We start from the raw sequence: 24607 nt of genomic DNA on the forward strand, positions 1-24607 counted from the left end.
TTCATCAGCTGATTTCCTGAGACGAAAGCAAGAAGATTTTGCCAACGTTTCAAACAAGTGTCTCAATTTTCCCCCAACTCGGTTATCTAAAGAAAAAACATTCTCCAAGTCGCATGTTTTTCAAAGAGACCGCCATATTCGATTTAATAAGTAGATTCCATCAGCTGACATAAGGTTTTAGTTGCTGAAAGTTAATGGCCATCATGTCTTATGTAGCGTCAGCACTAGGAAAATCTGTTCTACATCCATTTGTACATAGGCAGTGTTAAAATAATGGAAGCGAGCCAAAGCTAAGCCGACAGTTAAAACCTGCATGAAGAAAGCCCCATTCCTGTATTCTTCAAAAACAAAAAAGGTCAAATATTTGTGCATGCTAAGATATTAAAGGTTTAAAAAAAAAAAGGTCAAACTGCCCAGCATTACCCCACAGTCCCAACAAAAACATACTAGCTGATCACCAGCATGTTGAAGCTACAGCCATTGACCAAATCAGTGATCAAGACTTAATCACTTTAAAAGCAAATATCCATTGCAGTGTACTTTTCCTCTTGAAATAAAGGCTAAAACAAATAAAAATTAAATGGTGAAGCTTATCTGTAGTTAATCTCATTCAGAATTAGAAATTTGAACAATAATTCTACCAATATTATATACTGTAGCTCACTTATCACTCTTTAATATGGGGGAAGCTGACGAACCTTTGAATGTGGACGGTATGTCATAGAGATAAGTCCTCATTATGCAACTTTGCCTGACGAGAACCACTTTAGCTTTCGCCTTCAGTCCCTCGCAATTGAAAGAGTGTGCTAAAGGCCCAGGCGCCTGCAGGAACACACCTCTAATTGACCCCCTCTCAGAGCAGCAGGCCTGCATTCGCGTGCCGTGTTCTTACCGAAGCAGTTTGCAATGCCAATCCTTTCTCGCAGAAACTTCTCGCCCATCACTTTCACGGGCTCAATCAGATGCTGACTGGCTGCGTGCAGTACCGACTGGACGTTTCTGTTGTTTAGCTCGATTCTAAATCGAGAGAGAAATTTAAAACTCATTCATAGAATTTAAAGGTAAAAGGTCATTTTATTGTTTTGCACATTTTCAGCAACAAGGCAATGCAGAGTGCTTTACAGGAATTAAAAGGAAATACAAACAAAATAACAAACCAAAGGAAAGAGCAAAAAAATAAAAAGCTAATAATGTTGATCCAAAGTAAATAAACTAGATGCTCCTATTCAGGGTTGGTAGATAAGTATAAGTAAGTAAGTAAAATGTGACACAATGATACGTCTGCCTGGTTTGTATTTACTTTGCTGTGTAAATGTAGTTGATCAGCAGCTCGACTATTTCAGGGTCCACTTCCTGTCGATTCACCGCAGGAGACGCAGACTCCATCCCGTTCCCTGGAACGATGGCAGACAGGTAAACGCGACAGAAAAACACACGTGCACCCTGTTGCCAGAAACCTAGGGTCACTCCTCAAATCAATTACTTCGACCATTTCCAGTCTGTAAGTTCCAGCATGGCACAACATAAAAGCACAACATGAAACTTCCTCAGTACTGAGTATTCTACAGTAATGAGGAATACTGTAAGCAATAGTATTATAGTATTACTGAGGAATACAGTAAGTGATATTCTAAGAGTCAGCTGTGCCCCTGCCTGGACTGGAAGCTCTTTTAAAAAAAAAATCTTTTTAACACCTCAGAGTGGCCAGCTTTCTATTATTCTTCTCGATTTGATACTCCCACACATCCCACATCTGTGCCCTTTTTTCAGCCATTATACAACTGTTTAATCCACAGCTAACATGTTTTTCTGCGCCGCCTTTAGATTCTCGTTTCACTTTGGCTTCACTTTTTGATTCGATTCATCAGAATAGGACAAGCGTGGCGGTGATGTAGGGGTAAAACGCGCGACTGATGGACGGCGGCTTCAGTCCTTACAGTTCGAACCCATTCATTTCTGCCTCATGTCTTCCGCCTCTCACAGATGTATCTCTACGAATAAAAGCCACTAGAGCTGAAAACACAAAATCTAATAAAATAAATTGTTAGGTTCAGCTCTAGACAGGAAGCTAGTCAAGTTCATATGTGTGAAAACTTTGGGCAATCTTGTGTATTTTTGAAGCATAAGGTTGCAAACATCCTATAGTCCGCATGTCCAGCGCTTACCCGTGAACATAAGGCGAAAGAATTCACTACCAGCCACTAAAACTAGTCGGTGGACAGGAAAGTGCCTCCCTTGAACCACCAGAGTAACAGCACACCCTGCAGGAAGAAGACAAATAACCATGTACAAAGTTGATTTCATCCCGGCACCAGATGCATGCGTTAATCCTGACCAATTTTCTCATCTTATCCATGGCTTTGACTAGGCCAGACAGCTGGTTGAGTGTAGCCTCATGATGACAAGCGCTCACGGCCTTGTTGGAGGTCGACGCCTTCGTTTTAGAGGCCATCTACGAGGTCCATTATCTTCTGACCTCTAAAAACCAGCAACAAACGACCAGACAAATGCAAAATTTAAGCCATGCCAGTTATTGATAAATACAGATCCGTTTTGTCCACGGTAAGCATAGAACATCAAAAATATACCATCATCAAGGTGAAGTCTATTCACTATATGAAGCCAACTGCATAAATGTCATTTTAAAAATCAGTAGCAGTGGAAATTAGAACATTTCTGAAGCAATTAACTTGCCACAGCGAGCCTGTCAGTTGGAACCCAGCTTTGTTCTGGTGCTGAAAATCAGCGGCAATGCTAAAGTGAAATAAAAAGTAGTCAAGAGCAAGTGGAGTATAATTACTATATTGAGTAATGTAGACTAACTCCATTCAGCAAGCAAACATTAGTGTATAAGGTAAAATTTGCCAAAATGCTATGGTTAGCTATCATGCTGTCAGGAGCATGTTGACTAACTTTCTCCATTCAGTAGGATAAACACAGCTAATAAATGAAAAATGAGCTAAAAGGCTTATTTTAAGTACAAGCCTAATGTTAGCATGAGGGCTATAGCTAGCATGTAGTTAAGACTAGCATGTTGACATTGCCAGCAGGATGTGGGTTCACACCAACATGTTGACAAACACTGATATACTCCATTTAGGTGCAGGTTAAGGAGTCTATCAGAGATTGTTATGCGCCACAATTTCTTGTTTGATTTCTGTAAAATATGGATTAAATTAAAGGTGAAAATTGCAGATGTTTTTAAAACATGAAAGTATGTTCTCCATGGATGTAAATTTATAAAAAGGTTGGTTTCTGTTAGTCAAGATGCTAAGCGAATTTCCTTTTTATATTGGACAATTATATTACATAATTGCCGCTGTGGGAGCCATAGTTTCTTCCGATAGAAATGGTCAAACTGTTTGTTGGACCTTACCTGATGATCCAGGTGTGTGTCAAAAAAAAAAAAAAAAAAAAAAAGCACCGGATGTTGACGCCCCTTTTGTAGCGGAGACGCTTGTAGTTCGATTTACCGTAAACACCCGAATAGACGCGCAGCCGTTTGCGGTTGATTTATCCAGGCTTCAGAGGGAATTTTCTCTTGCAGGTCTCACTTGATTGCAATGTAACTTCTGGACTGAACAACATTACTCACCGGTAAGTTCCAAACCCCGACAGTCCGTGGGTTTCATGTTCGTTTTTGGTCCCAGCTGTCCGTCTTTCAGAGTGTTAGCCGGGCAATGCTATCATCCTGGTAGCCGGGGTTACTCTCGGTGTGTTTGGCGTTGCTAGGCCGGTGTTGCGCTCCCTCTCCCCGGGTTGTATCTCACCTAAGCTAGCGTTAGCTGAGCTGCTACACCGACCGCTTGTTTCTGACGTTAATTTTACGTGTAATAACTGTTTTGTGAGAAGAGGCTGACTAACAAACTAATCTCAGTGGCTGTCATTCATCGCTGCTTCGGTTAGTTCACTTAATTCAGTTAGCTAATTTAGGGTTGTGGCTTCGGACGGCATTAACCGCTAGTATTACTTACTGCCTAGGCAGTAAATGTATGAATAGCTTAGTTCAAACCCTGTTATTCTAGTGGATGCTGTGGTTTTACTAATCAGTTTGCAAAACTCTTCTTAGACGTAGCCTTGTTATCCATTCTTAACATGTTTATTGGAAAATGCTAAAATATTTTTGTTTGTCTTTATCGGTTTATTCCCTGGCATTTTGAAGGTTCTTTCATATCAGCCTCTGACATCAGTAGCTGACATTTTCAGAGGAATGTTTCTTTCGTTGTTAAGTAACTCAGTTTTTCCCTATGAATCATTCAGGCATGCATAGGATGTGAAACTCGAGGGATGAACCGAGTCCACACAATACAGTTGTATACAATACAATGTGCTTATCTACATTGTTATAAGCAGCCTGTCAGACAATTGATCATAGAAATGCACTGATCAGGCCTCTCCTGATACTGATTTCCTTTTTTCATTCAGGTCCAAACCTTTGATTCCATTTCGTTTTGTTTCCTCAAGTTCTGTGACATGTAAAACAGAGTGACACGCAGCATGATCCTTGATATGGGTAATAGTTTGGAATCCAGCAGAATACAAAGGAATTAACCGCTGTAAAGTTTGGGCCTCTCTTTCTTGCACAATTTCCTTGATTCAGCCACATGGTTGAATCAAGACAATGGATCAGGAAATGGATCAATGTCTTGATCTGTGATCATCAATGTCCTAATGCATAACTCAAGTGTGCTTTATCTTACTGGGTATGTACATTCTGCTTCAGCTATTACTGGTACAGAGCAGAATTTCTGGTCCCATAATTTATAGTCCTGAACCAGCAAAGCAGCCCCAGGCTCTCCAACTACTACCACTATGTTTAATTGTAGGCATGATCTTCTCTTATGACGTGCTGAATTAGTTTTAATCCAAGTAGCGGTGCACCGATTGGGTCATTGATCACCAATCGTTAAAACACCTGACCTGCCGATTCCAATTTTGGCTGAGATCTTGGTGAATTGGCAACGGTGGGGTGACTATTGTTAACTGCGAATGTGCAGACATGACCCAGTGGTCGGGTCTGTCAGTCAAAGTTGTTAGTTTTAGATCTTTTCAGAGGCAGATAAGATCAGTGGAAAAAATCGGCTTCACATATAACCATCAGTCAATCACCGATCTCACAAAATGAAGGAAATTGTGCCGATTTATTGGTGCGCCAAATATTATGGCTTTTAAAAGAAGTTCTACCTGGGACTCGTTAGTCGTCAGAATATTTTATCTTGGGAATCGTTAAGATGGACTTTTTTTTTTGCCAAAAGTGAGGTCAACCTTTGTTATTTTTGTGGTGCTTAGGGGCTTGGAACTTTTTTGTGGGTGTCACAGACATTTATTCATGCACCAAATTCTAAAATGATGCTGTTCTATATCTTCTCTATGTGTGGCTAATTCAGGATAGCTGCAGCCTACAAAATGACTTTTGTAGCCCTTTGTTTAAGGCCAGGAAAGAGGCTTACACACATTGACTTCTTAAATATTAGTAAAAACAGCACATGCTTCCTCTAAAAATGGTCAGGCACTGTGCTATACTGAAAATGAGGAGAAAACAACCAAAGTTCTAAGAAATCCTTACGAAAACGGAGAATGTTGCTGAGATGAGTGACTCCCTGTTTCTGCCCCAGCTTCTTTAGATGCCGCCGTCTTTGCCAGTGAAGCCTTTCTGAAGCTGCGAAGAGGACACGAGGTGCCAAGAGGTGAGGACGGGCAGAGCTTCCCAACATGTCCAAGATCAAGAGCTCCGAGTCCGTCAAGGTGGTGGTCCGCTGTCGTCCCATGAATGACAAAGAGAAGGCCTCTAAATTTGAACAAATGGTTTCCGTTGATGTCAAACTGGGTCAGATTATGGTCAGGAACCCGCGTGAAGCCAGCGAACTCCCCAAAGTCTTTACTTTTGATTCAGTTTACGACTGTAACTCGAAACAAATAGATCTGTATGACGAAACCTTCCGGCCTCTGGTCGATTCTGTTCTCCTTGGCTTCAATGGGACCATTTTTGCTTACGGCCAAACGGGGACGGGAAAGACGTACACAATGGAGGGAGTGAGAAATGATCCGGAGAGGAGAGGAGTGATCCCCAACTCCTTTGAGCACATATTCACGCACATTTCACGCTCCCAGAACCAGCAGTACCTCGTGAGAGCGTCATATCTGGAAATTTACCAAGAGGAGATCCGGGACCTCCTCTCCAAAGACCAATCCCACCGCCTGGAGCTCCGGGAGCGGCCCGACACGGGTGTGTACGTGAAGGACCTTTCGTCGTTTGTCACCAAGAGCGCGCGGGAGATCGAACACGTGATGAACGTGGGCAACCAGAACCGTTCGGTTGGTTCCACGAACATGAACGAGCACAGCTCGCGCTCTCATGCGATCTTTGTCATCACGGTGGAGTGCAGCGAGTTGGGCGTGGATGGAGAGAACCACATCAGGGTGGGTAAGCTGAACCTGGTGGATTTGGCTGGAAGCGAAAGGCAGACAAAGACCGGCGCTCAAGGCGAGAGACTGAAAGAAGCCACTAAGATAAACCTTTCGCTTTCCGCCCTGGGAAACGTCATATCGGCTCTGGTGGACGGCAGGAGCAGCCACATCCCCTACCGAGATTCCAAACTCACCCGCCTGCTGCAGGACTCCCTGGGGGGAAACGCCCGCACTGTGATGGTCGCCAACATCGGCCCGGCGTCCTACAACGTCGAAGAGACCCTGACCACGCTGCGCTACGCCAACCGGGCCAAGAACATCAAGAATAAGCCGCACGTCAACGAGGACCCCAAGGACGCCCTGCTCAGGGAGTTCCAGGAGGAGATCGCCCGGCTGAAGGAGCAGCTGGAGAAACGCGTGGGGAAGAAGAAAAAGAGGAGGCAGAGGAGGAGGGGAGGGGAAGGAAGCGACGGAGAAGACCTGGAGGACGGAGAGACAGAGGACGACGACGAAGGAGAAGGAGGCGGCGACTACTGGAGGGAGCAGCAGGAGAAGCTGGAGCGGGAGAAGAAGGCCGTCCTGGAGGACCACAGTCTGGTGGCCGAGGAGAAGGATCGGCTGCTTAGGGAAAAGGAGAGGAAAATGGAAGACTTGAAGAAAGAAAGAGAAGTCGGTGAAATGCTTGCAGCTAAAGTTAAGGTAAGCAAAAACAAAAAAACCTTCTATCTAGAGGTTTTTGTTCTCATCGGCACTTTGTATTTTCTAGTCTGACTTGATTCTTTTAAACTTTGTGCATCACTCAGGCGATGGAGAGCAAGCTTCTTGTAGGTGGGAAAAATATTGTTGATCACACCAATGAGCAGCAGAGGATGCTGGAGCTGAGGAGGCAGGAGATTGCTGAACAGGTGAACTCCGAGTCCAAACAAAGTCTGCTGATTAAATGGGAGTTTTTACAGGAATGACGGAGGAACACGCCGGCACATTTCAAACCAACAGTGTTTCTACATGTTTTAAATTATTCCATGATTTATGGCGGCTGCTTTTCTGTCCTAAGAAATTTGTCGCCATAATGAGAAAGAATTAGAAAGAAACAAAATAAAAACGTGCTCACACAGTTTGTTATTCATCTGTAGGAGCTGGTAAGTAAAATTCAAATTGAAGCATCTGTCTCAGGAACAGTACCCAAGTTCTTCATGCTAAAACACTAAGGGGAAAAAAACAAGAAAATAAAGATTAAAGCAGAGCAACTTGGAGACAGAGTGTGAAGTGTTTTGGAGTCCTCTGGACTTGATGCATGTTCTGGTAGATCTGCCTTGACCAGACCTGATTGTCTTCAGAGGCCTGGTTAGAGCCATTTCAGGAAGCCGTAGATTTAATTTTTTGCTTCCAGAAACGGAGAGAGAGAGAGATGCAGCAGCAGATGGAGAGTCGTGATGAAGAGACTCTGGAGCTGAAGGAGACCTACAGCTCTCTGCAGCAGGAGGTCGACATCAAGACCAAGAAGCTGAAAAAGGTGATGGCTGATTTTTTTTATTTTTTTTATTCTTGGACAGACCAAACTTGCTATGTAGTGTTAAAACAAATCAGCATAACATAAATCAGCAAGACTTCTTTCTTTCTTCCAAGAAAGAAGTCAGAAGTCATGTGCAGAATACACTCCTGGCTGTTAAATCCAGTACTGAGATTTGTTTGTGCTTTTTGGTCAAACTTACCTTTTTTCTCGATCTTGTGTCCTGCAGCTGTTTTCCAAGCTGCAGGCGGTGAAGGCAGAAATTCAGGACATCCAGGAGGAGCACATCAAGGAGCGGCAGGAACACGAACAGACCCAGAACGAGCTCACCAGAGAACTCAAACTCAAGTATGGGACACATTTCCACCCTCGGTGCACGTCTACAGTTTAACTTTAGGCTTTTAAGGTGTTCTATAAAGGAGTTTTATTTTTTGCCGTGAATGATTTCATAAGACACAACTGTAATTATTTCTAAAAATTAAAATGTGGTTAAAAATGTTTTTGTTTGTTTGTTTGTTTTTCTTTTAATATATAGTTCAACCTCATTCTGTTTTTCTACAAGAAGTCTGAATGTTTATCTTTCAGACATCTGATCATCGAAAACTTCATTCCTCTGGAGGACAAGAACAAAATCCTCAACAGGGCTTTCTTCGACGATGAGGAAGAGTGCTGGAAGATGAAGGCCATCACTCGCATTGAGGAGTAAGCTCAAAAATACTCTGGAGTTTGGTTCAATCCTTCATAAACTTAGGGGAAGTCTCAACTTGACTAAAAACACCTTTAATTTACACATTTCTTATTTACACGTCTAAAGCAATGAGCTGCTTTTCCGGTGCAAATGTGAGCAATTCAGTTAGTTTGAACAGATGACCGTGGCAACTTTAGGTATCTGGGGATGGTTCCCAAGGATGAAGCAGACTTGTAGAGTTCCATAATTCTCATCTCGATATCTTAGCTGATCTCTCAAGTAAGTTATGTATTTTATGTGCTGCCTTAAAATGCGTCCATTTAGAAAGAAAGTTTATCCCCTGTTATGCACGATCTGTATCTGGTTTTAACTGACCATGTAAAAGTGGAGCAGTGCTGCAGTGTGACCTGTTGTGTCCTCCATCCTCCCGCTCCAGCGACCATCAGATGATGTCCCGGCCCCCATCTGCCGTGGGCTACAGGAGGCCCCTCAGTCACCACGCTCACATCGCCATGAGGACGAAGCCTGACATGAGATACAAAGTGAGCTGCTTTTCTCTTTGTTTCGGCACAAACATCAGAGTGGAGGACAATAATGATCGTCTTTTCAAACAGAAGTGGAGTCGTTGGCGTGAAAGCCCCGGTCAGGTCTTTTATGGTTTCATCACGTCGAGTCCAAAGTTATTCCATTTCTATGCTAGTCTGACTCCACTCTAAGTCAGATGACACAAGTCCACATCTCTGCCATGAACTACTGCATCAGTGCATGTTAGCATGGAGGAGATCAGTCTGTGGCGCTGCTGAAGCCCAAGTTGCTTTAACAGAGGCCTTCAGCTGATCTGCATCGTTGAACCTGGTGCCTCTCATCTCCCTCCTGACAGTAGTATAAAATTCAGCCGGAGGTTTCTTCCTGTTAAAGGGGGTGTTTTTCCTCTCCACTGTTGCTACATGCATGCTCAGTATTGGAGACTGCTGCTAAGTCAGTAACTTGATTCAATCTTCTGTGTTTCCTTAAGTAAAAACACTTTTTTATCCAATTTGAATGATAAACTGAACTTGATCCCAGTTTGATAACCGGGGTCAACATGTCATAAAAATGTCAGGGTTAGACATGAATGCAGTTACTAAATGAATGGAAGTCGATACAAAGTCCTTTTATGAGTACAAATACAAATGTGTGTGTGTGTAGTTGTATATGCTGCATATAGAGGACCACTTTTATTATTTCACCAACAAGGTCCTCACTTTGTTCAGGTATACTGCACTCTACCAGTTAGGGTTAAAGGTATGGTTGTGGTTAGGAACAGACTAGTAATGGTTTGATTTGGGCTCAGGGTTAGGCTATAGAAACGAATGGAAGTCGGTGTAATCTCTTTGTGAAGATAGGACGACATGTGTGTGTGTGCTGTCAGGCTGAAAACATCCTGCTGCTGGACATGGACCTGCCTTCTCGGACCACTAAGGAGTACCAAGAGCCAGTCATCGCTCCAAAGGTGGCAGCAGCCCTGGAGGACGCTCTTAGAGACGAGGATGAGATCCAAGTAGACGCTTCAGGCTTCCACAGCAGCTCGGGACCGACCCCGCCTGCCAGTGCCAGCAGCAGCCTTAAGAAACCAAAGTCTGGGTAAGAAAGCCCTCTGCCACTTTCAGCTGTCGTGCAGCAGTCTTCTTCCACTGCTTCCTGTCTTTCAGTCGACCCAGAACAAGCAAGAAGTCGAGCACGCCGACCTCTCCATTCAGCCCTTGCAGTCTAGCATCCCCTCTCTACCCACAGTCCCGCGGCCTGGTGCCCAAGTGACGCCTTCTTCCATTGCCGTCACCAACCTCTTTGTGCACCTTCCCACTTTAAGACTCTTAGAGGATTGTGTTTGTTTGGTCAGGAGCCAAAGGAACCTTTAAGACTACTGCTGCTCTAGTTTCAGCTGTCACCACATCACTGCTAACAGCTGCCATGCATGAAGCCCCAAATCACACTCCACTGAGACTGCCTCTGCCACCTGACTCTTTGTCTTAAACATCACTAAGTTCTTAATATGAAGATTGCCTGCAGGGTCCAGTCCACGTCTTTACATTAATTTGTCACATCGTGGTAAATTTCATGCGTTTGATTTTTATTTGTTTGATTGTATCTGACGGTCAGAGAGTAGAAGACACGACCGTTGCTGTAATCAATAAATGTTTTTCTTCCTGGGGCCTGGCAGAAGGAGGCAGGAAAGGATAGAAGCATCCCAGCGGGTGGGTAACCCACCACTAAAAACACATCAGGGTTCCAAGGTGCCTTAAACCTGCAATCCTCAACGTCCTCATTTAAATCCTGCAGGCATGTCGACTCCTTCATTTATTCATTCATTTACTACATCATGCACTGTTTGGATGGAGGTGTTTAGAATCCAGCCTTTTCTTTGGGTTGCTTGGTAGACGAAGAGCAACACGGTCATGGTTAATAAAAGTTCACCCTTTTTCAAATGGAAAGTTCTCGTGTTACAGAACATGATTAGGAAATTAGTTCCAAAAAGCTCTTAAAATGAAGTAAATAGACCAATAGGTCTTTCAAGATTATACCTTCAGGTAAATCACATTAAGGTCTGGACTGTGATGCTCATGAACCCCTTTTGTTGCAGGATCTGCACTCATTATTTACGCCTTTCACACTAAAAGTGTTCTCCTGATCCACTTTGGTTGCTAGTCACAACTCTGTAACCCATAGCTACAACCCTGTAACCCATAGCAACAACCCTGTAACCCCCATAGCTACAACCCTGTAACCCCTAGCTACAACCCTGTAACCTCTGGTCACGACACTGTAATCCCTAGCTACAACCCTGTAACCCCTGGTCACAACCCTGTAATCCTAGCTACAACCCTGTAACCCCTGGTCACAACCCTGTAACCTCTAGCTACAACCCTGTAACCCCTGGTCACAACCCTGTAACCCTAGCTACAACCCTGTAACCCCTGGTCACAACCCTGTAACCTCTGGTCATGACACTGTAATCCCTAGCTACAATCCTGTAACCCCATAGCTACAACCCTGTCCCCCATAGCTACAACCCTGTCCCCCATAGCTACAATCCTGTAACCCCATAGCTACAACCCTGTTCAGTTATTTGTTTAACTGCTAGGTAGACTGGCATGTATGAAGTGAAAGGAACAAAGTAAACTAAGGGTTTGTGTCTGAACTAATGCAAAATTATTATTATTTTTTTCATTATTGCTGTAGTTTTTGGGGGTCATTGTCCTGTTTGAGTCGGGGTTGGTGTAATGAGGAGTTCATGGTGTTCTTATCAGTCTCCCCTGCCATGTTTGATGATTGTTACAACTCTCACCCCCTCTCATCTAACAGAGACAGGTTCACATTTTCAGAGCTTCCATGTATATAAACAGCTTGAAAGGGGGTGAACTTTAACCTTTCCATGACCATGTATTCCCCCCGTGAGTTCTTTATACCTGGTCTATCTGTCTTGAATGAGATCCCAGCAACTTCACTCCCCCTGCCACCACAGCTGGACTTAATGTAGACGCCACAAAAATCGGTCGAAACACTTGAACTTGCAGGATGCTCGATCTTTCTGCCTCTATGCTACTTTGTTACTGTGATGCGTGCGCTGTTTACTTGCTGCTACTGTGGAGGGGTCTCCAACCCACTGTGACATTTAAACCAGCCTGGGTCAACTTGCAAACTGCATCCCCTCACATAGATGTTTTCCTCCTGATGGTTTCTCCCAGTAGCTGGAACCTTTCTTGCTGTTTGACCCATCCCTGCTATTCATTTAGATATTTAACATTATAGACTTGTTGCTAGGCAATCTCTTTAGTCACTTTTGAACATGTAAAGGAGAAAAGAAATATAGGTTACCATATTAAAAGAAAAAGTACTTATAACTTATTGAAATCTTTCCTTTTTTTTATATGCAGATGTAGATTTAATTTTTATATGCTTTTTTTCCCCTGTGAAATACTTTTATTTTTTTGAGCTCTGTAATTTAAGGTTAAAAGATTTATTTTTAGCGTCTTACATGCAGTATGTGTATTTTCTATTCACCGTGGCTTTTTGTGTGTGTGTGTGTGTGTATGTGTGTGTGTGCTTGATCGGAGCGTTTTCCCACACGGTTGAGATTAAAGTGTGTAAGTGCAGAAAAATGCTGGATTCATGTCACAGCCGAGTATTTACTGCTTACAGCTGTTGAGTCGATTTACCAAATGCATATCCTGTTCGGATCGGAACCGATCGATGTAACTAACATTGCAGCTCCGTAGACGTGTTGCATGATCTTAGCATGCTTGAGTAACACATTTGGCTTTGCTATTATTTATCAATCGCAGGAACCTGGCAAGCCCAGTGTTGTTGTCTTTATTTATTGTTCAGTTATTTGTTTAACTGAACAAGCCGCAGCACTGGATCAGAAACTTTACACGTGTGTGACCAACTTTTATGTGCTGTTATTATTTTCAAGCCAAATGTATTTTTTTTTCTTGTTCAGTATCTTTACATTATTAAAGAAAATTTAGTGGAAAAACATCCTGTTATGTCCTTCTTCAACAGAAGTATTGTCTAGGAAGATGCTACTTTGCTCTTTTTCTGTTAGTGATGCAACAATTCTGGCTAATCATCTATCTTTAACAAGCCTGACCTGCCAATTCAAATTTTGACCAATATTGGTCTTTATTTATTTATTTATTCACCTGGTGTGTGGGTGTGTCTGTCAGCCCTCCCTCATGGCAGAGCAAAAGGGGACAGTGACTGATTTAAGACATTTGTGGGGATTGATAATATCAGTGGATAAGATTGGTTCTCATGTACAGTCGTAAGAATTTAGAGCGCATGTTCTGATGAGTCTCGTTTGTCCAGTAACTTTTGAAAATAACCTTTCAGCGGGTATTAAACATACTTTTCATTAGGCCCACATTTCTGCTTTTCATTTTTTTTTTTTTTTTTTTTTGTTGGTCTGAATCTAATTTGAAGTGCGTTCTCATTAGCTGTAAGTGGAAAATCCTAATTAACCGAAATAAAGGCTTTCAAACATTTATCTGTGTGTATTTAACCTATAAAATGTGTTCAAAGTCAAAAATACTTTATTGATCCTAAAGGGAAATTAAATGCTGAAAGCCATACTGTAACTTGACTCAAGTTTTTCAAAGAATTACCACTTAGTGATAAAGTTTCTAATGTAAATGACATTCTTAATAATATTGTAATTTATTGAATGGATCTGTGAGTATCGGACAAAGGTCCCAAAATTAAAGAAATCCGTGCAGATTTATTGTCCAACCCATTTATTGGCACACCCCTACTTTCTATAAGTAGTCACTACTTTACTTGTAAAAGCTGTCAGATGCTGTTTGAAATGTCGACTGGTTCACAGAATGGTGTTCAGAATGTTAAGAAGTTTTTGATAAGCTTAAGGATCGCTAGATTATCAGGAAAATGTGTTTTAAAGGTAGTAAACACTGAACAGCATAGTGAATAATGTTGCACTTAAAGTGTAACTAAACCCCCTTGCGAAAGCATAACCCCGCCCCCAAATAGTTAGTGAAAAACTCCACTGAAGTAGGCGGTGCCTAGAGTCTGATGGGCGTGGCTACGTGCGCCACGTGCTTTCCGCGCACGTAGAAACTTAATGGCTTTTTGCTGTAAGGGACGTTTCAGACCCTCCTAGAAACTTTTTTCTCTCCAAAAAAAAAAAATTAACCAGCGACAAGTCTTGCAACTATTTTTGTGTTATTGGAGATGACGTGTGAAAGCACCAATCACTCTGCTGTAACCTGGAGGATGGCTGTTCACGTTAGCGATTGGATGACATTTCCACGCCTCCGGGAAACAATCACTTCTCAGCAGTCAAGGGTCCAGAGACCCTCTTGTTGAAGCAAAGTGTAAAACAAGGGACTGGTTTTTACCAGGCTAGGTGACTGCAGTAGCACCGTTCAACCCAAGGAGGGCAGCACTGAGACAGTTTTATGCAAGATTTTGCAGAATTAAACAAATTTACATTAAATTGTCACAATTTGCACATTTGACATAAAGAAAGAACCCTAAAGAACATATTTACACAATTTACCTGCAAAAAAAATTAGTTTGAGGTTCTAGTTAAGATTATACATAATGCCAGAAAGCCTTAGTCTTTACATTATATATATATATATATATATATATATATATATCCTTTTTTAACCCTTTAAAATCTGTTCATCAGTCTAATAACATTTAATTCATTGAAATAAGAAGTTATTACATCTTTAGAATCCACTTTATTACCAACAGTTCCAAATTAAAGTCACTCTGATCTGATTTTCTTTTTTTAAAGTGGAACATAATATTCATATACATTCAGCAGAGGAGCACAAATGTACAAAAGCCAAAGTGCATGACAAACAAATGAGCTACATACAGTACTCGACGGTAGATCCAGCAAGTTGAGAAGTAATCTGGAGAGAGGATGGAATCATTTCGGAGGGGGTTGTCTAAAATCCAAACTGATTTTTATTATCGCAACTATAATTTACCTATTTACTGAAAGTTTTGTTATATTAAACACAGTCAATTTTCTGCTTACGTCACAGTTTCATTTTCACAAACCAGAAGAAAATCGGAGCTGCTGAGCAGTTCTTAATTTGGCTTTTTTGCCATTTTCATCTTCGTTCTGATCGACTTGTTCCTTGTTTGCTGTTTTTTCTGGAGATGTGCCTGTGCAGCGTCCGTTTGGCACAGGGCAGAGGTTAGGGACCGGAGGAAAAAGCAACAAAAACACAAACAAAAGGGGCTAAAGGAGTAATGGCCTATAAGACTAGAATCTAGAGTCCAAATAGGTGACAGGAGATACTTTATTGAAGTATCTTTGTAGGATTAACAACACAAGACACTTTTAAAAATATCCACACCACTGCAAGTCTTGTAAAACAAAGAAGAAGAAAAAATCTATTTATTGCGTAAAAAATGATGAGTACACAATGGGAGAAAACTTGCATGTTGAAGATTATTTGTGTTGTGTTTTTTTTTATCATGCTGGTTCATTCATGTAAAAAGGAATATTAGTATGCATTTTTATGGTCCTTCTATTTTGGTTAAGAGAGTTCAAAGGGATCCAGACGGACTTGCGACTACTCTTTGAATACAAATGTAAGGATTCTGGCTCCAGATTGGACCCAAAGAATAAAACATGTGCATAGAAAAAAAAAAAAAAAAAGAGGAAAATTCAAGCTTCTATCAAGTCTACGTCTCTCCACGAAAGGTTTGGAAATCCTAACAAACAGTTGGTCTCGGAAAGCAGAAAATTTAAAGGGCATTTTGGGGTTTTATTTCAACCGGGCTCATCCCGAGAATCTCCGTGACAGACGGGGAGAAACCAAAGATGTCAACGTTTCATGTTTTTCTCAGAAGATATATTTCTAATGGGCCCCACTGACATTCATTTCTCGTAGATGTCGGTGCCCACGTGTTCAGTAATCAGCACAAATTGAGATATGTGTAATAAAAGTGAAATGGCAGAGAATAAATGTTGAACCATTAAAAAAAAATAAAGAAAAAACAAAACAGCAAATACATACACACTCACTGCACAAGACTCCACTGGTGAAGAAAAAGCAGACAGAAGCTCACTTACAGTCCGCTGCAGAACATTTAGACTTTTGACTGAATATTTGCCTAATAATTCATTCCACTTTATAACTCAAAGCTTTTGTTTGTTTGTTGAGTAAATTATTTCTTTTGGCGGGAGGGCATGTGGGCTCCCTGGGTTGTAAATTTCACACTGTTAAAAATATATTCACTGTGAAAAACATTGACATTATTCCCTGCTGACTCTACGGGAAATCTGCCGGGTTGAAATAAACTGGATCCATCGTCCCGGCTGAGTTTTCTAATACACTGAGACGCATCAGTGGACACAGCCCCACCCGCCATCACCAGCCGCACCTGGAGGGATGTTGACACCAGCTCTGCTTCTTCTTCTCACACTTGTGGACCCAGTCAGCAAAACGCGGCGCCTCACCATGAGCCTCCTCTCCTCTGCAGCGTAAGGCCGCTCTGTTCCCGGTCGAAGGTGAACTGTTTTGGTCCCTGCTCCCCGAAAAGTCTTCTGCTTGGTTAATAAACTGCTGGGAGCTCATCTGTAAACTGCTTTCATCGGCGGGAGTCCGCTTGAAGCTCGCGGCGCTGTCCTGCCGCACGGGAAACGGAAACGGGGAATCTTCCCAGTCTCAGGGAACAGAACGGAGAGAAACGAGGATGATGATGGAGAGGATGCCGGACGTCGGCCGGTCTTGTTAGGGGGTTGTTAGGTTGGAACGGAGGCCTGGGCGCCTGCTGGAGAAGCTCCAGGCTGCGGTTCGGAGCGGAGCGGCGCCGGCTGCGGCTCATTTCTCCCGGTAGTACAGCAGGTACATTTTGAGCGGCTCGGGCAGCGGCAGCCCCAGGATCCTCTCTCTCAGGACGTTGACGGCCGGCTGGGGTCGCAGCAGTTCGCCCGTTTCCTTCTCCTCCTCTTCCTCCTCCTCCTCTTCGTCCCGTTCTGCCGCCTCCTCCTCCTCCTCCTCCACCGTCTCCTCCTCCTCCACCAGCCTCCCCCTACCCGCTCTCCTGCTGCCCCTCGCCGGCCGCCTGGCCTGCCGCTCTACGACCGCCTCCTCGTCCTCCACTCGCCCCTCTTGGTTGTTGTTGCTGTCCAGGGAGGCGGGGGCCATCCCACCACCGGCCACCACCTGGCGGGTGGCGAGCATGAGGGTGTTGCAGTGGCGCCGGTGGACGCGGCGGCGCTTAAAGCGCGGGCCGTACTTGTGGAGGCCGGCCGCCGCCAGGCCCCGGCCCACGCTGAAGGAGGAGCCCCGGCCCCGCGCCTGACCGTCCCCTCTGTCTGTGGTCACCCGCAGGGTGTGGCGGATGCAGATGCGGGCCAGTTCCTGTAACGTCCGCACCTCGTACTTGGCTGAAAGGTTAGGAAACAAAAAGACAGCGGTGGACAAGTCAATAAACTGTAAAAAGTTCTGTCCAGAACTCTTTTTCTGCTGGTTCTAAAGATCGAAGCATCAATGGCCGTCCCTCTTTTCCTTTTCTCTCTTTCTGCAGGTATAGAAGCAGACTTCTAGGGTCTTGTCGTCCTTTCTCTCCTCTACTCTCATCTCCTTTCCCTTCCTCCCTTCCTTTTCCATCTCCGTGCCTATTGCATTTGAAACGATGCGATGGATAGGCATGCACTGTGGGAGGTACTCCAGGCTGACTTTTAGCCTTTAGCGGCTAAAATGATTCCCAGTTTAATGTGTGAGGATTTAATGAGTCTGAGATGCTGCGTCGTCTTAGTGTGCGTTATTATTCTGGGAACGTTAACAAACAGCAGTACAATCTCTGCAAACCTGAAGTGAGACTTACGCAAAGGTGCCGTCTTGGGTTTGCTCTTGGGGCTGTGTTTAGGCAGAACCAGGGGAGCAAAAGACACAGAGATGATTTTCTTCGTCTCCCAGCTGCTCGGTCCGGTGCGGATGATCTTGGTCAGCTGCAGAAATGCAACAGAGTGAAGTCATTCGTCCTCTTTTCTTCGTCATCAGATTTATGTTCGCCTTCATGCTTGCAGTTAAGGTCAGCAGTTTTAGCCCGACCGACGAAATCACACAGAACTCTTCATATTTCCACGGATATGAATAAAAACAATTCATACTTGTATTATTGTCACAAGAGCAAAGACAAAAATCGCTGCAAAGTTTGATCAGTAGATTTTATAGATGTGAAAAATGTAAGCCAATGGGTTCCATGAGGACGCCGGTGACCTCATGACAGCGTAGGTTGTAAAAGCAATCCTGAGTAATAAATCAGCACTGAGCCTAACATAAGGAACTCTGGTTAGCGGAGCAACTGGCACTTGGACAGTTGGACTACTCTGACACTTTTTGGTAAGAAGCAAACTAATCAAACACAAGATTTCAAAACGTTCGGAGAGGAAAATGATCAGAGACGTCAACAAGGTGATTGTTGCTCAGCTGGCCTCCAGAGGAGTTGGCGTGCCGAGGAAGACAACTGCGAAAACTCTTCATCATGGACAACTTCAAGAAAAAACTGAATCTGCTGGTCAACAAACACCTGACTAAAGTTTGTCCATAAACATCTGGAACAAGGTGATGGTTTGGAAGTCTGATCTTTGGTCTGATCAGACGTTGCTAGGTGAGGAGAAGAAAGGGAGAGACCTTCAAAACAGTTTGGACTGTTAAACGTGGTGGTGGGAACGTCATGTGGGGCCATTCAGCTGCTTCAGGCACTGGGAATCATGGGATCATGAAACAAGGAGCAGAATGAATTTGGAATGATAACCTAAAGAAATCCGCAACAAGTCTTGCTTTAAATCACCCCCAGGTCTTTAAAACAACGTAAAAAGACCTGATTGGACACAAAAATCCAGGTCCCAGAGTCCTCAAGGAGCCCAGATCTCAATCACATTGAGAATCTGTGGCGGGCCCCGTAAGGTCAGTGTCTACGCTCAAATACCAAGCAACCTAGATTCGTTTACCTCAAGAGAACTACAGACGGACGCTGTCAGCTGAAAGACAGACAGGCCTCACTACTCACCACTAAATGTCAGAAGGGCCAATAGTTTTGGACTTGCCATTTTCAAGTTTTCGTGTTACAACTCAGCACATCCCTAAAATCTACCGGTAAGACTTAAAAAGACAAAACTCCGTTGTTAAACATCAGTACCTGACTAAAGCTGTGGAGATTTTGTCTTTGTTCTTTTGGGAGAAATACAAGAATGAACAGTTTTAATTATGGAATAATAACAAACACTGGGATGTTGCGTTACAACCTAAGCCTATTTTAAACTTCTCTGAAAAAACCCCCCAAATAAACTGGAAAACTTCTTCAAAACGTTCTTGTAGGCTTTTTTGGAAGACTGGAAGACTTCCAGTGTAATGCTGCTAGTACTCTAATGTTCTCTGACATGAAAATCTCTGAGACCAGAAGCAGAACAGCTGGAGTTATAACTTAATTACAAACAGGTGGACACCAACGTGGCACCAACGCGTGCCTCACTTACTGGGTTATTTGTTTAAAAAAAAGTAGGAAAAATATTAATCTTTTTACTTTCCGCTTCACCGGTGATGCCGCATGTTGGTTTATTACACAAACTCCTAATGAAAAACACTGAGATTAGTGGCAGCAAATTGACAAAATGAGAATATTTTATGATTTTGAGTTGTAATGTTACAGATTAAGAATTAAAATGTGACTCCCCAAGTCACACGTTAGTCACTAGTCACAAGTTTAAAAAAAAGGTGCAACTTTAACTTGCTAGATAATAAAAAAAAAAAAAAAAACATAGAAGACGACAGAAACAGAAAGTGTCATGGAGACGATGATGCTGAGGGCTGACCTTCTCCTCCAGAGGCATCACCAGGATGCCCCCCACCTTCAGCAGGTTCTTCATGTACTCCTCGTGTTCCTTCTGCACCCCGGCGCCACAGTAGACCCTGTCATAGTGGCGGCTCTCGGGGGGGATCTCCAGGCAGTTACCCACCACAAAGGACGGCTCACAGAACTCAAACCTGAGAAAAAAAATGAACAAAAAGAAGCAGAAGTACATTCATTTCTGGTAGAACCCCCCCCCCCCCAAAAAATAACGAAAAAACAGATAATCAAGGGAACAAGCACATCTACAACTAGACACCGGAGAAAGGGCAAGAATCAAAATGCTGCAACGACCTGATCAAGACTCAGACCTCAACCTCACTGAGAGGAAATGCTTTAGGAAGAGAGCTTACATAAAGATTACTGAGGCAAAATTCCTCCATGTTACATATCAAAAAAAAATTATATAAAGCATCTTTATTTTCTTTTATTTGACTCTAACTAAAAAAGAAGTAAATGTCACAGATCCGCCTGGACCTACTTGTCGAAACTATCACTGGTTTTGATGAAGGAGTCCAGCTTCTGGTAGGCGTACTCGATCACATCTGCATGCAGCTCTATTCCATGATTCACCCCGAACGGTCCTGAAAAGCAAACAGCACGATCTGAGTTGTTTGAAGACGTCTGTGAGAAGCAGTCAGGACTTGGATCTGTACTGGCCTACCCAGAATGAGCCCGACCATGGTGCTGAGGTAGCCGGTCCCGCTGCCCAGGTTGAGGAAGGAGAGGCCGGGATGCAGCTCCAAAGCCTCCATCACCTCGGAGTAGATGCACGGCGCAGACAGATGGATGTTCCCATGGCGCCAGGCAAGGTCCTGTCCAGAACAGAAAGCTACGCTGAGGAAGGGGGATTTCTCCGGAGCGGCGCTGGCTGGTTGCAGAGTCGCTCCTCACCTTGTAGGCGTTGTCCCGGTATTCATCCAAGTAGTAGTCGGCCCGGTCGATGGCTCTGAAAGCTCGCTCCACCAGGTCCGTGCGGATGTAGTAAGCCTCCTTCAGGTTGTCGATCAGGTCGTCGTTGTCCTCGCCGGCACTAACAGCTCCTCCCATCCTGACTGGAGGACAAGCACCACAACAAACCCGACGGGACTTCAGCAAGCTCTGGGTTTCTCCAAGACGAATAGCCTTTAATGAAAAACAAAAAAAAAGAGGATTCTGGTACCACTGACTGCTGGAACTTGCTTTGAGACAGCAGACAGAGACAGAGTTTCTCTCAGGTCATATATGGTCCTAATCTATTGTTTCAGTTCTTGCTTTGTGTTTTGTTCAGTTGTTTTAAGGTGTTCCCAGGCCAGACTCAATGCAACCTCTCTCTGTCTGAATTGGGGTCGGAGTGCAGCACTAAAATTCACAAGACCAGACGAGACACAATGTTGAGTTCATGAGAACGGGACTGGGCGAAAACTTCAATGGCCTTCATACTGCATTTTTATTGAGTTCTGCCACCCACACAATAAACTGTCTGTTTTGTCTCTTCGGCGCTTCACCAGGGGGAGAAAAACCAGGGGATACATGGAGAGGCAGTGAGCCAATAACACTGTGCTGTGAAGATCTGTGTCCCCATGAAAAACACCACAAATAAGGTGAAAATTAGTCAAGCAGAACACAACGAGACAATTTAAAACAGGCAAAAAGAACAGAAATCCTGCATTTTTTTTCATTTGGGTATTTAAATCTCACTTTGACAGTTTTGTAATTCCACATTGACAAATTTAATCTTCCATCTGTTTCATGTTACTTTGAAGTAATGTGTGTGTGTGTGTTCATCGGCTGCACAGCTGCACATTTCTTTGCTGCTTACTCCAAGCGTGTGTGCACGGTTGTTATTAGTGGGGTTGCACCAATAAATTGATTGGTCGATACTTACTTTAGTAACCTATCTTATCTACCACTGCAACGGTCTTAAAATCAGACTCTGTCCCCTTTTGCTCTGCCGTGACAGAGAACTGATGGACAGACCTGCCCACCATGTCATGTCTGAATGTGTGCAGCTAACAACAATCCTCCACTGTTGCCAACTTACCAACTTTGTCTTAATATTTAGTGCCGTTTTCAGACAAAAAAAATAAATAAATCAGCATCAGCCAAAGTTGGAATCAGCAGGTTTGGCTTTTTAAAGATGAATGACCGGCCAGGAAACTGCAATCGGTGCACTCCTACTTGTTGTTGTTGTGTTATGTCTGTGCTGCAAGGACTAGCAACTCATGCACAGTATGCCATGGGGGTCCTGTGGTTTATCTGGTAGGCCTGCTGTCGAACTGATCCATGTGTTAAAGAGGTGCTTCTGGGTTTCAAGCAGTAAAATGATTCTAAAATCAAGTAAATTCAATTTCTTGGTAAGAATAAAGAAATAAACATTCCTTATCTAACATTGGTGTATTCCTGTCTAACTTGATGACACATGAACAGTAATGATTGACCAGGTCAGCACCGCCACCATGAGGCTGGCTGGGCTCCAGAGATCAGATCAGTCCAGACCAAACGAAGGGCCCCATCAGGAGGCTGGAAACGAACGAAGCAGCTGCTTAGCTCCATGTTGCTGCTGCTGCTGGTCTTTGATGAGTCGACTTGAAAGGGATGCTGAGAAACAAACAAGGGATCCCCCATCAAACGGAGGTGGATCCAGTGGAAAATGACCAGAGGATGGCGCTCTAAATCATTGCTTGTTGTTTTAGTGCACCCTTTATATGAATGCCAATCATCAGAGCTCGGTTATGCCCTGGCGCTTCTGTAGATGTGGGTTTTTGTTGTTTTCTTTTCTGGAGAGTTTCTGTGACGGGGCGCCGCAGGTTTTAATTCACCAAAGCTGCTGCTGGCGCTTCGGCCATTAGCGCCACCCTTAACCATCCGGTTTAAACACCACCACACCAGTACCAGAGAGTGCTTTCGCGTTATTGTCACCCCAACAGCCAGTAAAACAGCCAGTAACACCTTCATGTAGCTGCATTATGTCCTCCAGAGAAAAGGAGGAAAACACCGAGACGACGCGCGGACCATAGCTGGCCGCAGCGGGGGAGAAGAGCTCCCAGCAGCCGCGGTTCGGGCCCAGTTAGCGGGGTACCGGCTGGGGAAACGCTCTCTGTCTCAGCTGCCTACCTTCTCGTCGGCCCGTTCTTCTCCTTGTTGTTGACGGCGGTGGTGGTGGGGGATCCAGTCAACGCACCACTGCTGGATGTAAACATTCGGCCATCTGACGTGATGACGTCACACACACCGAGCACGTAAAAAAGATGGCCTAGTTTCACAAAGCGGAGATGTAATGGTTCAGATCAGGTCGGGAAAGGCCCGTTTTCCCCATGAACGGCTTCAGCTTCTCATTTTTCAGATAAAGAAATATATTTATGTTAGTGTTTTGCATTAGCTATATATAATATTATATATTTAATATATATATATATGTGTATATATATATATATATATATATATATATATATATATATATATATATATATATATATACATTTTTTTTTATCATTGGCGTTTAATCATTGGCATTAAATGATTAATTTTGTGGTATTTCAATGCAGTCAAATACTGTTATTCAGTCAAGTACTATAATTATTTTATCACTATGAAGGTAGAATATACCATTATCAACTTTAGAATGATCCATGTAGGCATTGTTGCTGTTTGACTGTTTCTGAAGTTTGACAAAAAGCTCTTTAATAGACTGTTGCGTGTGTTGAGTGGATTAGACAAACGACTAATAGGACACGCCCAGGCCCCTGTAGGATGACGCTTTACTGCTGAATTTTAACTCTAAAATGACGTTTACAACCCAAATTAATTTTAGTTTGGGCATATATAATTAAACAAATGCGCAGTTTAAATCACACAATATATAAAATAAGTATTTATTTACACCATAAACATACCTTTTGTGTCTATCAATCTCTATGATTTCTGATTGCCGTTAAGCATTTACACTCACAGTTAAACGGGAAGCTATCCCTTCTAAATAAAAGCATCAACATTCAAACAAGAAGTTAACCGTGGTTAAAAAACTCATTCAGGACGATAGGCATAAGTTATTTGTACTTTGTAGTTAACATTTTATCCACATACTTCCCAGTTGCTGCAAAATGTTCTCGTATTTCATCTTGACTTGTCATGTTTGTTCTGTACAAATATTGATGAGATATAACAAAGAACATCCAGCATACCTGGATGTTTCTCACTGAAAAACATTGAGAACATTGTTCATCTGAAGAAAAGTAACCCCACAGCATGATGCTGCCACCACCATGATTTACTGTGACTATGGTTTTCTCTTTGTGAGGCTCTTTGTTGTTGTTTTTTCTTCTGGAAGCCTTTTAGCAAAAAATACAATATGGGTGCCACGCGTATAAAGCAAAGTGAAAGATACATGTATTAGAACTTTTTAGTTTCAGCCTCAAACATGTTTTGAGATGTTTCGCTTATTTATTGTGTCATGATCGCATCATGTACATCACTTTGAATTGCCTTGGTGCTGAAATATGCTGTGCAAATAATCTTGCCTTGAATATAAATAAATGAAATGCCTCATAGCTTAACTAACCTTCCTAATATGCAAATCTATTTTCAGTGATATTAAAGTGTGCTGCATTTTATGATATCCTCCTGTTCAGTGTTTGTGT

The 24607-nt window shown here is 43.1% G+C and overlaps 3 protein-coding genes across 5 annotated transcripts in view; 1 reads left to right on the forward strand and 2 right to left on the reverse strand.

Moving 5' to 3' along the window:
* LOC114144218 (kelch-like protein 7) overlaps positions 1 to 3715 on the reverse strand; it is an 18645-nt gene extending 14930 nt beyond the window's left edge. The window contains exons 1-3 of the mRNA XM_028016801.1: positions 3596 to 3715; positions 1301 to 1394; positions 893 to 1017 (exon numbers count right to left, since the gene is read on the reverse strand). Coding sequence (XP_027872602.1) covers positions 893 to 1017; positions 1301 to 1394; positions 3596 to 3632 — 256 coding nt within the window. The 5' untranslated portion in view covers positions 3633 to 3715. The remainder of the gene's footprint in view (positions 1 to 892; positions 1018 to 1300; positions 1395 to 3595) is intronic.
* kif3b (kinesin family member 3B) lies at positions 3455 to 13116 on the forward strand. Of its 3 annotated transcripts, none has more exons than XM_028016758.1 (9): positions 3455 to 3597; positions 5616 to 7107; positions 7212 to 7313; positions 7799 to 7921; positions 8148 to 8266; positions 8504 to 8620; positions 9043 to 9148; positions 10018 to 10229; positions 10298 to 13116. In XM_028016758.1, the coding sequence occupies exons 2-9, from the start codon at positions 5713 to 5715 to the stop codon at positions 10401 to 10403; spliced, it is 2280 nt and encodes a 759-aa protein (XP_027872559.1). In that variant the 5' UTR covers positions 3455 to 3597; positions 5616 to 5712; the 3' UTR covers positions 10404 to 13116. The 3 variants fall into 3 exon arrangements, with proteins under 3 accessions (XP_027872559.1, XP_027872565.1, XP_027872572.1); XM_028016764.1 differs by lacking the exon at positions 3455 to 3597 and adding an exon at positions 3785 to 3901; XM_028016771.1 differs by lacking the exon at positions 3455 to 3597 and adding an exon at positions 4384 to 4703.
* Positions 13117 to 14836: 1720 nt separating this feature from the next.
* On the reverse strand, positions 14837 to 23225 carry pcmtd2b (protein-L-isoaspartate (D-aspartate) O-methyltransferase domain containing 2b). The gene is made up of 7 exons (XM_028018830.1): positions 23085 to 23225; positions 20883 to 21113; positions 20653 to 20803; positions 20470 to 20572; positions 19954 to 20125; positions 17964 to 18087; positions 14837 to 17523 (listed from the first exon to the last, which is right to left on the reverse strand). The coding sequence occupies exons 2-7, from the start codon at positions 21036 to 21038 to the stop codon at positions 16955 to 16957; spliced, it is 1275 nt and encodes a 424-aa protein (XP_027874631.1). The 5' UTR covers positions 21039 to 21113; positions 23085 to 23225; the 3' UTR covers positions 14837 to 16954.
* Between the last annotated feature and the right edge of the window lie 1382 nt (positions 23226 to 24607).

This window comes from Xiphophorus couchianus, chromosome 1 (assembly GCF_001444195.1).
Source record: "Xiphophorus couchianus chromosome 1, X_couchianus-1.0, whole genome shotgun sequence".
Taxonomy (NCBI): domain Eukaryota; kingdom Metazoa; phylum Chordata; class Actinopteri; order Cyprinodontiformes; family Poeciliidae; genus Xiphophorus; species Xiphophorus couchianus.